Source organism: Penicillium antarcticum (genome assembly GCF_028974205.1).
Source record: "Penicillium antarcticum strain IBT 31339 chromosome Unknown utg000004l_segment0_segment0, whole genome shotgun sequence".
Lineage (NCBI taxonomy): Eukaryota > Fungi > Ascomycota > Eurotiomycetes > Eurotiales > Aspergillaceae > Penicillium > Penicillium antarcticum.
Genome location: NW_026695302.1, coordinates 127,752 through 141,644, shown reverse-complemented (window position 1 = coordinate 141,644; position 13,893 = coordinate 127,752). Strand labels below are relative to the sequence as shown.

Here is a 13,893-nt window from a genome sequence, read left to right as displayed (position 1 = left end):
GCTTGGTTATGGGTCGAAAGATGAACAACTAGCCCTTGTTGAAGAAGTATTGAGTAGTAGGACGTAAATCTAGGAAATTTGAGGAAATTTGTGGACGATGTACTGGTTGGGAATATTTGTAGCGTCGAGCACAAAAGAAAATCGACCGAAGCAATTGCGGAGGGGGCGTGCCATCATGAAGACGTTGTCGACATCATAGCTCTGACTTGCTCTCGGCCTTGGCAACGCACATGACAGCATCAAAACAAGTCTCTTATCTCTTTCCCCCCCCCCCCTTTCCTCACAACTTCACCACTTCACGTCAACGAGTCTATTTATTGAAGTTATCTGTATTTCTCATATTCGTCATGGCTTCTGGTGATGTGAACTACTCCAACACGGGCAGTAAGGTACGCAACTCTGGAAGCGCCGGATCCGAAATCACGTCAATCGCACACATTCTAACGAGAATTGCAGTATTGCTCTCCTTTTCTTTCACATACTCGGTTGCCGTGGCGCAGACTGACCTTGACCTCGCGGTTCAGGCACCAGCAATGTGGTCACCAAGGGTAATTGGCGACACCGGAACTGTGTGGAGGATGATAACCTGAGTGAATTCGTCTAACCGGTTCTTCAATAGGCCCCGTTGTCGATAACCTCAAGTCCGAGGCATCCCGCACCAGTGGTGAGCTACGCGACTTGAAAAACTCGCGGGTGACCCCTTCCACCACCACCGCGGATGGTCAACCGCTGACCCGTATGTCACGAGACCGCTTCTATCGGGCAGCCAGATGCTAATTCTGCCTTAGACTACCACTCCTTGCTGTACAGCCTTCTGAGCGTGAGTCGCGAAAGCTCCTTTACTGCCATACTGTTCTAACCAACCTGTCTATACAGTGGGAACAACCTCGTGCGACCGCCGTTTCCTTCGCCAGCGTGATTGGATTTATCTTTGCCGCCCGTTATCTTCCTCTTCTCCGCTGGGCCTTCAAGATTTTGTACATGTCGCTTGGATGTGAGTTGGTCGCGTGATCCACAATCGGTGGAATGATCCGTTGACAATGATGTATAGTGACCGCCACCGTTGAGATTGCAGGCCAAATTATCCTCAAGAAGGGTATCACCAGTGGATTCCGCCCTCGCCGTTACTACACCATTCCCAAGGAGACCGTTGAGGCTGTGCTGGAGGATCTGGAGCAGCTTGTGGACTTCTTCCTGATTGAATTCCAGCGCATTCTGTTCGCCGAGAATGTTCTCCACACCGTTGCGGTATGTTCGAAACCACCAGCAACCAATCTGACTTGAAATTTGGAACTGATGGATATAGGCTTTCACTGCTGCTTTCACCGGCTACTGGCTGATCCGCTTCGTTCCCCTCTGGGGCCTCGCTGTGATCGCCGTCACCACCACTTATTTCGCTCCTCTCGTCTACATCAGTAACCGCGAGATCATTGATGCGCAGATCAGCAACCTCCAGGAGATTATCAACTCCCAGACCAACCAGCTGAAGGACTTGGCTGGCGAGCGTACTTCCCAGGCGACCGGCTTGATGAAGCAGTACGTTGGTGAATACAGCTCCAAGGCCCAGGAGTACATCGGCTCCCGCCGCTCCACATCCCCTGAGATGTCCAAGGTCCCTACCCCCGTCAAGGCCGAGGAGCCCATTCCCGAGTCCGTCATTGCCCCAGTTACCGAGCCTCTGATCAAGCAAGAGGACTTCCCCGAGGCCCCCAAGGTCGCACCCGTGGCCCAGGCTGTCGAGTCCGTTGAGCCCACAGAGCAGGCTGCAGAGCAGACTGAGCGTGAGCCCCTCCTGGCTGTTTAAATTGGCATTTCTGTCACCACAGGTCATCTCTGTGACCACGCATGCCAGCTAGGCTGTTAGAACAGCGACAGTCAAACATGCTTGGTGTGTGAATATTCTTATGCCGTCACTGGTCTAATTGGATATGCCGAATGGCACGCTGGATTGGTTTCGAGTTAATATCTTCGTTTGAGTTCTTGGAATATATCCTAAGCTCAGAACGCCACATCCTTGTGTCGACGAACCAAAAATTATGCAGGATTCTTGAGCGATGAGCTTTCCATGTCTCTTGTTGTCCCTTTCTTCTTTCTTCATCCCCATTTCCAACGTATTGTTATCTGTCTATTCTCTTCTACACCCCTTGTCCATGTTCTTTCTCGGGTTCATATTGTTTCTAATGAAAGTACATCCACATAAATTCATGATTTCGACGCCCATAGATCCGATCAAGATAACCCTGCAGTGTACCGGTCGTCGAGCCTCGCGCAGGGACCTCGCTGACTACCTAGTGATGCATGTGTACGACTTCAAGAAACAGTCTCTTCTTTGGGAGAAACGGAGACCGCAAGGCCCTCAATCCAAGCCCACTTGGGCATTTGTTCACATCTGAAGTCGTTCAACAGTAAGTATTGGGAGCGTGGCAGGCGTCGAGTTTCATCCCGGCCCACTCGCTTGGCTTCTTATTCGCCACATCGCGATTGGGACCGGCCTGTGACGGTTCTGTTTCCTTGCCATTGTATTTACCCCCAAACTGGAAGACTTGCCCTGTTCAGTCGTGCTCGGAACTGTGTTTCCTTTCCTGTCACTCCCAGCTACCCCGGATTCGAGGCCTGTGGTACATATCTCGAGTGTTGCCTGATATCTGCGATTGGCTGATGAGGTTCTTGGAGGAGATGGTATGTGTTGAGACTAGATTGTAGTCTGGGTCCGGCGGGTTGAGGATTGGACCTTTTTGTGATGACCTTGAATTCTGTCAGAGCGTGGGTCCAGTATCGAGCATGGAGCCTTTATACCGATATGATGCTCCTTCATATGCCTGTTATCCAGACTTTGTCGTGCCTATTATCTCGAGATCTCGACTATGCCCTCACAATGGTGACCGTAAAGTGAGGAAATGAGTCCCTATCCTTTCCTTTGATAGAAACGTGAAAGCAAATTTCAAGGACAGCCTGAAAGAGACGTCGCCACTAGATGACTTGATGAAGAGATGAAGAGGAAGAACCATCTGAAAAGGCCTAAACACCCAGGAGCAGCATCCCAATTGAGACATGGCTTCTCGCCCCTTTTCCAGAAGCCCGGGATCTAAGACGCGTCGCAGATGAAGGACACGCATGCCCGGGTTTACCGCTCTTTGGTACTCAATAGAACAGCAAGAGTGTGTCTTAGACATTGGAAACCCGGCCTCCTTCCTGAACTCTCGGTCTCGTCGGTTGGGAAGCAGTGCAGACCGACGTCGATGGGATGGAGCCATATTCGCGAAAATTAGCCCGGTTGGGATTTGGTTGAAGCTCTAGCCCTCAAGCTTTCCAGACTCTGGCCAAATTGCATAGCGTCCTGTCGGACACTATATGCACCGTTATTATGTCGTGTTCTGCATCTGCTGCTTCAGCCCGGGACCCATTGGCGGAGGAGGCCCTTGTACCTGTTAAATGTCTACTACAGACTGCATGGGCTAAGTGGGTATAATAGGGGGTTTCGAAACGGACTGAAAACGAAGCCGGTATGGCCTTATCATATAAACTGACGATGGATGATAGAATAGGAAAGAAACAGACAAAAAAGTGGGCTCTAACCGCCACCAACGTGTCGGACTTCTGCAGAGAAGCATGCATAGAAAGTTCTTTGATTCCTATACCGCCAGAGTATTATGTCTCTGACGAATGTACCAGACTTGCTCCAACAGTGGAACCGATTAAATCTTCAAAAATGGTAGGTTATAGGACTATAATCTACGATAAACTGGAGACTGTTCTAAAGAGAGCGAATAAGATCAACCTCTTGGGTAGGGTTGATGGCTTGACAGCAAGCCATGAAACTATCTCCAATTTACTCCTGCACACCAAATGATCTATATTAGGAAGCAGGCTTGATAGAAGCGTAGGGTAAACCAGCTATAGAAGCATCTATCAACTTTCTCAGCGTCTTTGATCCTGTCAGAAGTTTATCTCCGCAACACAGCGTCCCTCACATGCACTTACAGGTGAAGGACTCGCCAGCGGACAATGTGAGTTCCCGTTATACAAGGAGTAGATTCCCTGCAGCTTGCCGTGTGGTCTCAGACCTCTTTGATCCCGTTGAGCCATGGGGTATGTAGCGCATTGGGTCTTCCCATTGGGCCATTGGTTCGCCATCCTAATCCTCCGGTTGCTACAGCACCCTTGCTCCAGTACTTCTGGTACCAAGTTCGATCTGACATGGGTGCTTCGACAAGATTCTCGTTCTTTTCTGTAGGAACAACATGATAGGACGGTTGAGTTTTACCCCGGGATATTAGGGCCACAAGGCAAGATCCATGAGATACATTATCTGTAGCTCTTGTGCAGACTGCCGTAATGAGCTGTTTGCATGCACTGGATGCATCTCTCTCCAAAGAGAGTCCAGGGAATCCACATGGTGCTAATGGTCCCTGAAACGGCTGACTGCCATGCTTCTTTGATTTCTGTGCTTGGGTAGTCGCAGCAAGTGAAACAGGCAGTCCCTCGAAGGATGAGAGACGTAGGTCTCAAATATTCAGTTGCTCTGCCAGCAGTATCAATGGGAATGACACGATGCACACTGCATTGCGGTCAGTCCAAAGTCGAAGATCATTGGGATGTCTCCCATTGCTCCAACCAGAGACAGACAGCCTGTGGACTCGTCCAACTTGAGGCCCACGGAGGTAAAGTACCGGTGAAGCCACTTGCATGAGGGTCAGACACTCTCCCGAGTGCTCTGATATTCACCGCTGTCCTTCTCCTCGAGCCGTATACATGCCAAAAACAGCAAACACCTGTACTCACCCAAGCACTGCGGAACAAACCTTCGAACAAAGGTGACGGATTGTCTTGCTTTACTTTGTTACTCTGTTCAAGTTTGACTCTTTGAATCTTCTGGAAAACGCGATTTGTTCCTGGGGATTTAATTTGCTTCCGCTGCCCCTACTTCTGCTTCCTTCCCCGACCACTTTCTCTTCTTCTTTCTTGCTTTCCACTCTATAGCCCTTGATCATTTCATTCATGATTCCCATCAATTCCCTTCTGAACAACGAGATTGAGCCTGAGCGGTCTCACCGTGTTTCTACCTTACAGAAGCGGCCGAGGATGGCTAAAGATGCCCCGATCTTTCGCCCGGGTAAGATCCAGGGCGAGTGTCGCTATCCTCCCCACGAGGATCGGGATGAGGAGCTAGTGAGACTCCATGAAGAGTTCAAGATGAAGCCCATCGGGTCTATTGCCAAGTTCCCTCGTCATATCCCCTATGCCAGTGACAAGAAGACCTTCCAAGAGAAGACTGGCCGTGATAGCTTTCATGGTATTCAATCTGCCACTTACCGATACTTCCTGCTATCTAATGCTAACTTGTCTAGTCTTTCAATACACCTTCAAATTGCCCAGCGAAGAAAGGGAGTGGGCTGTGATGTGGGACTACAACATCGGCATTGTCCGAATCACGCACTTGTTCAAATGCAATGGCTACTCCAAGGCAAGTCTATCCACACAGAACTATTAGCTCTGGATCCTTACGATTATAGACTACTCCAGCCAAGATGCTAAACGTCAACCCAGGTCTCCGCGAGATCTGCCACAGCATCACCGGCGGTGCCCTCTCGGCTCAAGGTACGATCTACAACCCACACACTTCCAGTCGATATACCCTAATATAATACGCAACCAACACTTTTTCCCTCGTTATATAGGCTACTGGATGCCTTTCGAGGCCGCGAAAGCCCTAGCAGTAACCTTCTGCTGGAATATCCGCTATGCCCTAACTCCACTGTTCGGCAACGACTTCCCAGCCATGTGCATCCACCCCAACGACCGAAAGAACTTCGGACGCATGGTCGTTCCACCAGGGGTCATTCGACGCGCCACAGAAACCGCGATGCACTACCGCTCTCTGGAGGCGTGCAACAACATCGTTCACCCGCTCACGCCCCCAAACCGCCATCTTCCTTCCATGACCCACCACCTCCTCCATGGTCCGGAGAGATTGATCAGAAAGATTGAGTCGGATGGTGATGATACTCTTAGTCTGAGGTTCCCACCGCCTAAGATCCCTCGTCATAATTATGCGGACAGTGTTGCTAATGTTAGCAGCGCGAGGGACTCTTCTCTGGAGGCATACTGCAACTCACCTAAGAGCGCGACGTCTTTGTCGAGCTTCACGCCTATCAATCCTCCCCGCTCACATACTATCCCTTTCTTGCAGCCTAAAAACATCATCGCTGCGATCTCTAATACAATGCGCCCTGATCAAGTCGCTGAAGGGATTAGCGACGAAAGTGATACGGGAAGTGAAGGATCGTCGAACATGTATTCCACACCAAACTGTCCTTCCATGGATGAGATGATGGACATCCAAAGGCCCGGTGAGGTTGATGGTATGCCTTCAGACATGGACACCAGGCTGAGCGACTCCGATGATCTCACCGACTCGGACGAGGAGTGGGCTGAGGATGATGCCGATGATGAGGACTACCGAGGTCCAGCTGCTAAGAGGGAGGATGGTGCATCTCCGAATACAAAGTCTGTATCTCGCACTTCAAAATTGAAGAACCCAAGCCGCAAGTCTCGCGCTTTGCGTCCTCGTTCGTCGCCTCATTTCTATCATGAGGTCAAGGCTGCTGAGGCTTTGCTCCATCTGCATAAGAATGAGTTGGAGACTAGCGAGCTTGATACTGAGATAGAGGATGTCAGCTCCTCTTTTAGCTTTGTTACTCAAAATGGGCCCAAGAACGATCGTAAGCGGCGTCGTGCCTCTTATTGATTCATCGAGCTATGGTCTTGATCCCTTTTCAGAATGGCTTCGAGCTGGATGCTCCTATGTGATGGTTGGCTCTATAATTTTATGACTTGACGATTTGCTGGATGTCCAAAGTGTGTGTGGTCGAGTCGGCTGGAATCGACTCGTTCCGCATGTGTGTATGTGTTGGAAATTCGGCGGACCTTGGCTTCTTTTGTGTGGGTTTGAAGCAATATGTCTGAGACGGAGCTATTTGTTTGAATCATGACTGGGTACGGTAGACTGGATGGCGTTAGGGTGGATGTCAATCGAAATAGTTCCCATTTATCGTCTCCAAAGCAGTAAATTCCTTGCTCGAAGTGACCGGTTTGCTTGTTACCAGTGCGTTTACAAAGCAATGGGGAATAAAAATTAGATCATGTTCATTTCTGATACGCTAGCTGGCTCTCCATAGAATATCAAAGTAAGATATCAGTGTAACTAAAACAGAAAAACGAAAAGAATAAAAGAAAACATATTGGAGAGCACAACAAGGAGAGAAATGGAAGGTCCCAAACTAGGTATTTGCGGTTGGTGGTTTATTCAAAGCTTAGTCGCTCTCATCTTCCTCCTCAAAGTCATCGGCCGATGCCTCCTCACTATCATCGTCGATGACGTAGCTCTTCTTCTGAGTGGTAGCGGTACGACGAGACGGTCTGGCAGCAGCACCGCGACGAGGAGCAGGAGCGGGTTCGTCGTCATCATCATCTGACACATTCACATTGACCTTGCCGGCCGGTGAGTCCAGAATATCGTTCGCCATGGCATCGATATCATCCTCGGAATAGTCATCTGCAAGCTTCTTCGACTTGGCTTGTTTCGAAGCATAGGCCTTGGCTGCCGGTGACAAAGCGGAAGCCTTAGGACCGGCCTTAGGGGCAGGCTTGGGGGCTGCCGCTGCATCCTTCTTGGGACGACCACGGGCCTTTGGCGCCGCTGTGGCAGCCGCGGCCTTTGGAGCAGCCTTGGCTTTAGGAGCGGCCTTGCTCTTGGCAGTTGGCTTGACCGGTTCCTCGTCCTCATCATCATTCTCCTCGTCGAAGTTGTCAGCCCTCACATCCTTGGGCTTCACCTGGATAGAGCGCCTTGGGGAGTTCTGAGGAATGAGCCTGCTGTAGTCGGTCTCATCTGGGTCGAAGTCATCATTGGCCTTGGAAACTCTGGCAGCAGCGGTCCTCTGACTAGCACTGCTTTCGGAACGGGGCCGCTCAGAGAAGAGCTGACGAGAATCCGCGGCAGAGTCAGCACCAATGCCCTTGACCATCTGGCTGACATCGCCGAGAAGATCGTCACCATTGTCACTGTCAGAATCGCTGGGAGCCGAGTACTTCACAGGTTTGCGAGCACGAGCAGCGGGCTTGGTTGCCTCGCTCTTGGCAATTTCCAAGAAATCGTCATCCGAGTCCTCATCAACATTAGGTTTCGGCTTAGGTCCTCGTTTTGCGGCTGGCTTAGCTGCTGATTTGGCAGCAGGTTTGGGCTTGGGAGGGTCAACGTCATCAACGTCCATTGGGTCATCGGCTGGTTGAGTCGAGGCTCTCGAAGCATGGGGAACATCGTCAATATCGATGAAATCATCCTCTTCTTTAGGCTGAGACTTGGGCTTCGAAGCGGCACGGCTCTTCTTGGGAAGAACTTCCATATCGATATCGAAATCATCATCTGAACCAACCGCAGGGGATGCGCTTGGCTTAGATGAGGATTTGTTGAGGAAATTCATCAAGCTATTGGTTTGCGGCTCCTTTTTCTTAGCCGCCGCCGCCTTCTTAGTCTTAGGAGCCCCAAAGTCTTCATCGTCGGGGTCATCGCCATTGGCGGCCTTGCGCTTGCGGGCTGTGGCAGCTCGGCCGCCTCCAGTAGCCAGCTTGCTCGAGGCACGACGGCCCAAGCTAGCCATCTTGCGCGAACGACGGTCCTCATCCTCAAGCTGGAAGCGCCACTCGTTGATGAAGTCATCCAGATCACGTCTCCAGATGTCCTCCTTGGACAACTTGATGAGGGCATCAACTTCAGTCTCCCTGTCGCCAATCTGACGGCGCAGCTTCTCCACGCGCTCCTGGGTCAAAGACCACATAGGCATTCCCAAAAGGTAGTCGAAGGAGTTGGAGAGAACCTGAACTTCGGCTTCATCCGACTCTTCCTCCTCATCTCCTTCAACGACTGGCTCATCTTCGCCCATCTTGGCGGCCTCAGCCACCTTGGCGATTGGCTTGAAGCCCTTTTCCTTCAGCTCGCTGATCAGGACAGGCTTCTTCTTCTTAGAAATGACCAATTTTCCATCGATGATTTCCTGCACGAAGCGAGCTTGGTTGCTGAGCTTTTCCAGTTCTCTTTGGAGATCGTTCAGCTGGTATTGCTTGCGCTTCTCGTAGTACTTGAGGCGAATGTGGAAGAATTCCTTGAGAATATCATCGACAGAGGCGTACTTGGTGATGCGACCTTCAGGATCAAAGGCGACAAGGTTGCTGGTGGCAATGGACTTGGTCAACTTGAACTTTTCCTCCAATCCTTCGGAAAGGGCGAGCTTCATGTGCTTTTCATCAAGCTGGATCACAAAGTGAACCTTGGTGTGGGTGTTGTAGTCCTTATAATCTTTGATGAAAGATGGCACCTTTTCGGCCTTGATAATGTCCTCCAGCTTGTCCTTGAAATCTTGAGTCCAGGTTCGAATGGGCAATTCGGTGATCTCAACCTCCTTGTCTCCGGATTCTCTGATGATACCGCTGAACTTGTAGCGATCGCCACCCAGTGCCACGACCTCGCCTGTGAAGCCACGGAACCAGGGCTGCATGGGCTCGGGGGTCTCACCATCCATGAGGCGCCTCAAGTTGCTCACAATGTCTTCAGGGTTGTAGTTAGGAATGGTTGAACTCCAACCAGTACCAATACCATCGGCACCGTTGACCAAAATGAGCGGGACCACAGGCATGAAAACTTCAGGCTCAATCTTCTTACCATCGTCCTCACCATACACAAGCAAGGGCTCATCCGCGGTATGGAAGATCTTTCGCGCAAATGGCGACAAGCGAGTGTAGATGTAACGAGCACTGGCACAATCGCCACCACCCTGAAGTCGACTACCAAAGTTTCCACTAGGCTCCAGACAATTGACGTTGTTGGAGCCTACAAAAGTCTGAGCAAGACCAACAATTGTCTGCTGGAGGGACACATCACCGTGGTGGTAGGCTGTCATTCCAGAGACGTGACCTGCCAATTCAACGACTTTCATATCCTTCTTCAGATTGCGACGGAAACAGGTGTAAAGCACCTTACGCTGACCGGGCTTCAGACCATCAACGACAGATGGAATGGAACGCATGTTGTCCGCCATACTGAAAAGAATCAGTTCCTTGTTGATGAAGTCGGTGTATGTAATCTTCGACACCGAGTGGTCCAAGTATGTGCCAGGCTTGTATTGACGGAGCCACTCTTTACGCTCATCGGCCTTCTTCTTGGAGAATGCCAGCTCAATAAGCCCGGGCTCGTCGGCTTGCATCGTGTGGAACTCCTTGAGATGGCGGTCGAGATCCCGGAAGTAGACCTGGGCATCCTCTGTGGTGCTAGTTCCCAGACCCTTGTAGTACTTGTGTTCCCAGCCACGTTCGTGTTTATGAAGTTCGTGCCATTCTTCATATTCGGGCATTGTGAAGAAGGACTTCAGCTTGGTAGGGTTCTTCGGGTCACCCTTCCAAACCTTGATAATGGGTGTAATGAATTCAATCAGAAATTCGGGAATCTTCAACAAGCTGGGGAATTGCGCCTGAAGGAAGTTGATGAGCAAACCCTTGATATGACTACCGTCGTGATCCTGATCAGTCATGATCATGAGATGGCCATATCGCAAACCCTTGGTTTCGGTGTACTCCTTCTTGTGCTGCAGACCAATGAAGTTTTTGATGTTTTGAATCTCTGCGTTCTTCGAAATCTGGTCGAAAGAAGCATCGCGAACGTTAAGCAACTTTCCGCGCAAGGGGAAAACACCGAACAAGTCAGGTCCAACGACTGCTCTTCCTGCCATAGCCAAACCCTTGGCAGATTCACCCTCAGTCAGGATCAGCGTACAGTGGTGGCCTTCCCTAGTGCCGGCCTTGTTGGCATCGACCAGCTTAGGGTTGTTCATACGTGAGCGGCGGCCTGTGTCACCCTTTTTCAAAATCTGATCGGCCTTTTGCTCTGCAAAGTGCAGGATGTTCGACATGACCTCGGTCTTGAGAACCTTTTTATAGAAGTCTTCCTCGAGAACACACTTGCTACCAAATTGACTTGTCTTAGTAGTCAATTGTTCCTTGGTCTGCGAGTTGAAGGCGGGATTCACAATCAGGGCTTTCACGAAGATGAAGATATGGTTCCGAATCTGTGCTGACTTGAGAGTGGCACCTGTCTTGTTCCGCTTCTTCACCTGGTCAGCCAGGCGGTTACAGATTTGGTCTGCGATGTAATTGACATGGGTTCCACCAGATGTTGTCGCAATGGAGTTGACGAAAGAAACCTGCTGGAATGAACCATCTGATACAGCAAAACCAATCTCCCACCGAGGGTCTGGGCTGCAGGTAATGATCTCATCCTTTGAGGGAGCGCCCTCATCGCCGCGCTCCTTGCGAATGGCTTTAGTGTACATTTCCATGTACTTGCGGAAGTTGCGAATGGGGATGCGTGTGCCGTTCAATTTGACAGCAACATTGGCGGTACCTGCCAAATCGTAGACTCGACGCTTAACAAGAGCTTCGAAGTCATCGTCGATGCCTTCCATGCCGAATTTCGCAAAATCGGGCTTGAAGGTGACCTTGGTGTAGTCGTCACCTTTGGCATCGGTAATCTTTGCCTTGCCCATCTTTGTCATGTTCTGCGTCCATGTCTGCTTGTACTTCTTCTTTTGGCGCGAGTCTTGGGTCTCTAGTGAGAACTCGGTGGAGAAAACATTACAAAGCTTGGCACCGAAACCGTTACGACCACCAGTCACCTTCTGCTGACTATCGTCGTAGTTGGATGATGTGAGCAAGTGGCCGAAAATGAGCTCGGGGACGTAGATCTTCTCCTTGGAGTGAATCTCGATGGGAATTCCACGTCCGTTGTTCCACACACTGATCTCACCGGCTTCGCGATCAATGGTGATTCGCATTTCGCTCATGCTCGAGTCGTTTTGCTTGTTATCGGCGGCATTGACAACAATTTCGTCGAAGATCTTGTAGAGACCAGGGACAAAGGAGACTTCGCGGTTTTCCATGACCTCAGTCACGGAGTTGTAAACCCACATTTGCTGGGTGGTGCGTTCGGTCGAACCGATATATGTATCGGGACGTTTGATGATATGTTCGAGCTGGGTAAGCTGTGAAGATATTTCGTATTAGCATTCGACCTCGATAATGTTGATGCGATGGCAGCGCGGCTTACTTTCTGGTACTTCTCTGATGCATCGCCGTTCTTGCTATCGCTGGGCGCGTCACCCCCGTGAGACTCATTTTCGACGTCAGCGAGCGGCTTCGAGCCAGCTCGCTTGGGGGCGGCTGCTTTCTTGGCTTTAGGGGGAGTGTCCATGAGTAGAGAATCGGCATCGGACATTTGCGCGTCGGACATCTCGTCCTCGCTGTCAGCCTTGGCCTTCTTCTTAGCAGCAGCTGGTTTGGCAGCTGGCTTAGCTTTAAGTGTGGTCTGAGTAGACTTTTTGGCGGCGGGCTTAGCGGCAGCTGCTTTCTTGGGGGCTGCTTTCGCTTTGGGTTTCTGAGACATGTAAGGTCAGCGAGAGAAGGCGCCTGAAGCATATTTGATGCGGTTCTTACAGGCGCAGGCTCAGGAACGAAGTCGGAGCTACCTCCCTCGTCCTCGAAGACCGAGTCCTCCATCAGAGAGTCATCCATGATGGGAGGATAGGTAAGCTGTAAGAAGATTAGTGGAAAAGGATTGCGCCTATTAAAGGCTTGGGATCGGTTGAAACGAATGACAACGCCAGATAAACAAACTTAAATGACGAATCATTCAAGACCCGACATACTCTGAGAGCAGGTGAAGAAGTGAGGAATGCAGAGGGGAAGCGCCGTAATGTTGTTTTTTGCCTGAAACGCGACTTCCCCGACTATCAAAGCGGTGTACACTTTCTGACCACTCGGATCATCATTCTTCCTCACCGCCTGCAAACATGGCCCAAATAGGCAATTCCCAAACAAACGACACGAGTTCTGCTTCCCCTCACACCCTGATCCTTGTCAAACTTTGTAGCTTGACGATCTATCAGATAATACTTTTTTAAAAAATTCAATTCATTTAGGTGAAGGCTGATCTTTCTATGCGAAATCTGTCAAATCCCATTTTCGACCGCATTCGGCGCCAATCGAGCTATCAGTGTCTACATATAGTTTGGCGCGCGCTCTGAGAATCAATTGACTCCACTAACGTGCTAGAATCGATAGTTAACAGGAAAAATGGTAGGTCATGAGACAGAGAGCTCTTTTATATAGATGTTTGAAGCCTGATCGGTTTAAAATGACTTTGGTGGTCACTACATAAACAAGTCCAATGCATCTGAGGTACGCTTGCAACCGGGCCCCAACTACCATTGATCCCTCGGTGGGATTAGAATACCGCCATAAAAGAGCCCTTGATGTCACAAAATACGATACAATGAAGTTTTTCGATGTAAGTAACCAGAGCTTTAATGCGGATCAAGCCGTTTTCGGCCGGACGTGCAAGGGCACTCAACTTCCTCTATTTATATTTCACGCCTGCCTCGTACTCAAAGCTCCATAGCTGACCAGAGTAAGGAAACTGTGCCCATTGGGCAAGTACTGTGTATTGATAGGCCCAGCCGCGGGGTTTTGTGCATAACATATAGCCCTTGCATGGTTCCAAACCTCATTCGAACCGGGATATTTACAGTGACTTGCACTGAAACGACTTAATTACATAGTTTGATAAGAATTAAGCAAGGGGACATCCTTTATTATGTCAAGTAATGAAGCCATAGTGAGAACACATTAGGAGTCAGCCAAGTATACATTTTGTGATATGACAGTGCCTATCCCTGAAAGCTAAAAGATGGGTATACCAACAAACTAAGCAAGATATTGCTCGAAATTGAGAGACAATTTGCACTGATTACTTTTCATTACTAGTTCGTCTACAATAGAAATTACAAT

The 13,893-nt window shown here is 49.9% G+C and overlaps 3 protein-coding genes across 3 annotated transcripts; 2 read left to right on the top strand and 1 right to left on the bottom strand.

The window, feature by feature from the left end:
- Positions 1–347: 347 nt before the first annotated feature.
- On the top strand, positions 348–1,804 carry N7508_004007 (uncharacterized protein; the record flags this gene model as incomplete). Its single annotated transcript, XM_058462073.1, has 7 exons — positions 348–384; positions 525–548; positions 620–736; positions 789–820; positions 877–994; positions 1,052–1,248; positions 1,307–1,804. The coding sequence occupies 7 exons, from the start codon at positions 348–350 to the stop codon at positions 1,802–1,804; spliced, it is 1,023 nt and encodes a 340-aa protein (XP_058320698.1).
- A 3,194-nt stretch (positions 1,805–4,998) lies between these two features.
- Positions 4,999–6,748, top strand: N7508_004006 (uncharacterized protein; the record flags this gene model as incomplete). Its single annotated transcript, XM_058462072.1, has 4 exons — positions 4,999–5,293; positions 5,349–5,464; positions 5,514–5,598; positions 5,679–6,748. 4 exons carry the CDS (start codon positions 4,999–5,001, stop codon positions 6,746–6,748), a joined length of 1,566 nt encoding a protein of 521 aa, XP_058320697.1.
- A 565-nt stretch (positions 6,749–7,313) lies between these two features.
- N7508_004005 (DNA topoisomerase 2) lies at positions 7,314–12,618 on the bottom strand (the record flags this gene model as incomplete). The annotated part of the gene is made up of 3 exons (XM_058462071.1): positions 7,314–12,089; positions 12,155–12,481; positions 12,541–12,618. The coding sequence occupies 3 exons, from the start codon at positions 12,616–12,618 to the stop codon at positions 7,314–7,316; spliced, it is 5,181 nt and encodes a 1,726-aa protein (XP_058320696.1).
- Between the last annotated feature and the right edge of the window lie 1,275 nt (positions 12,619–13,893).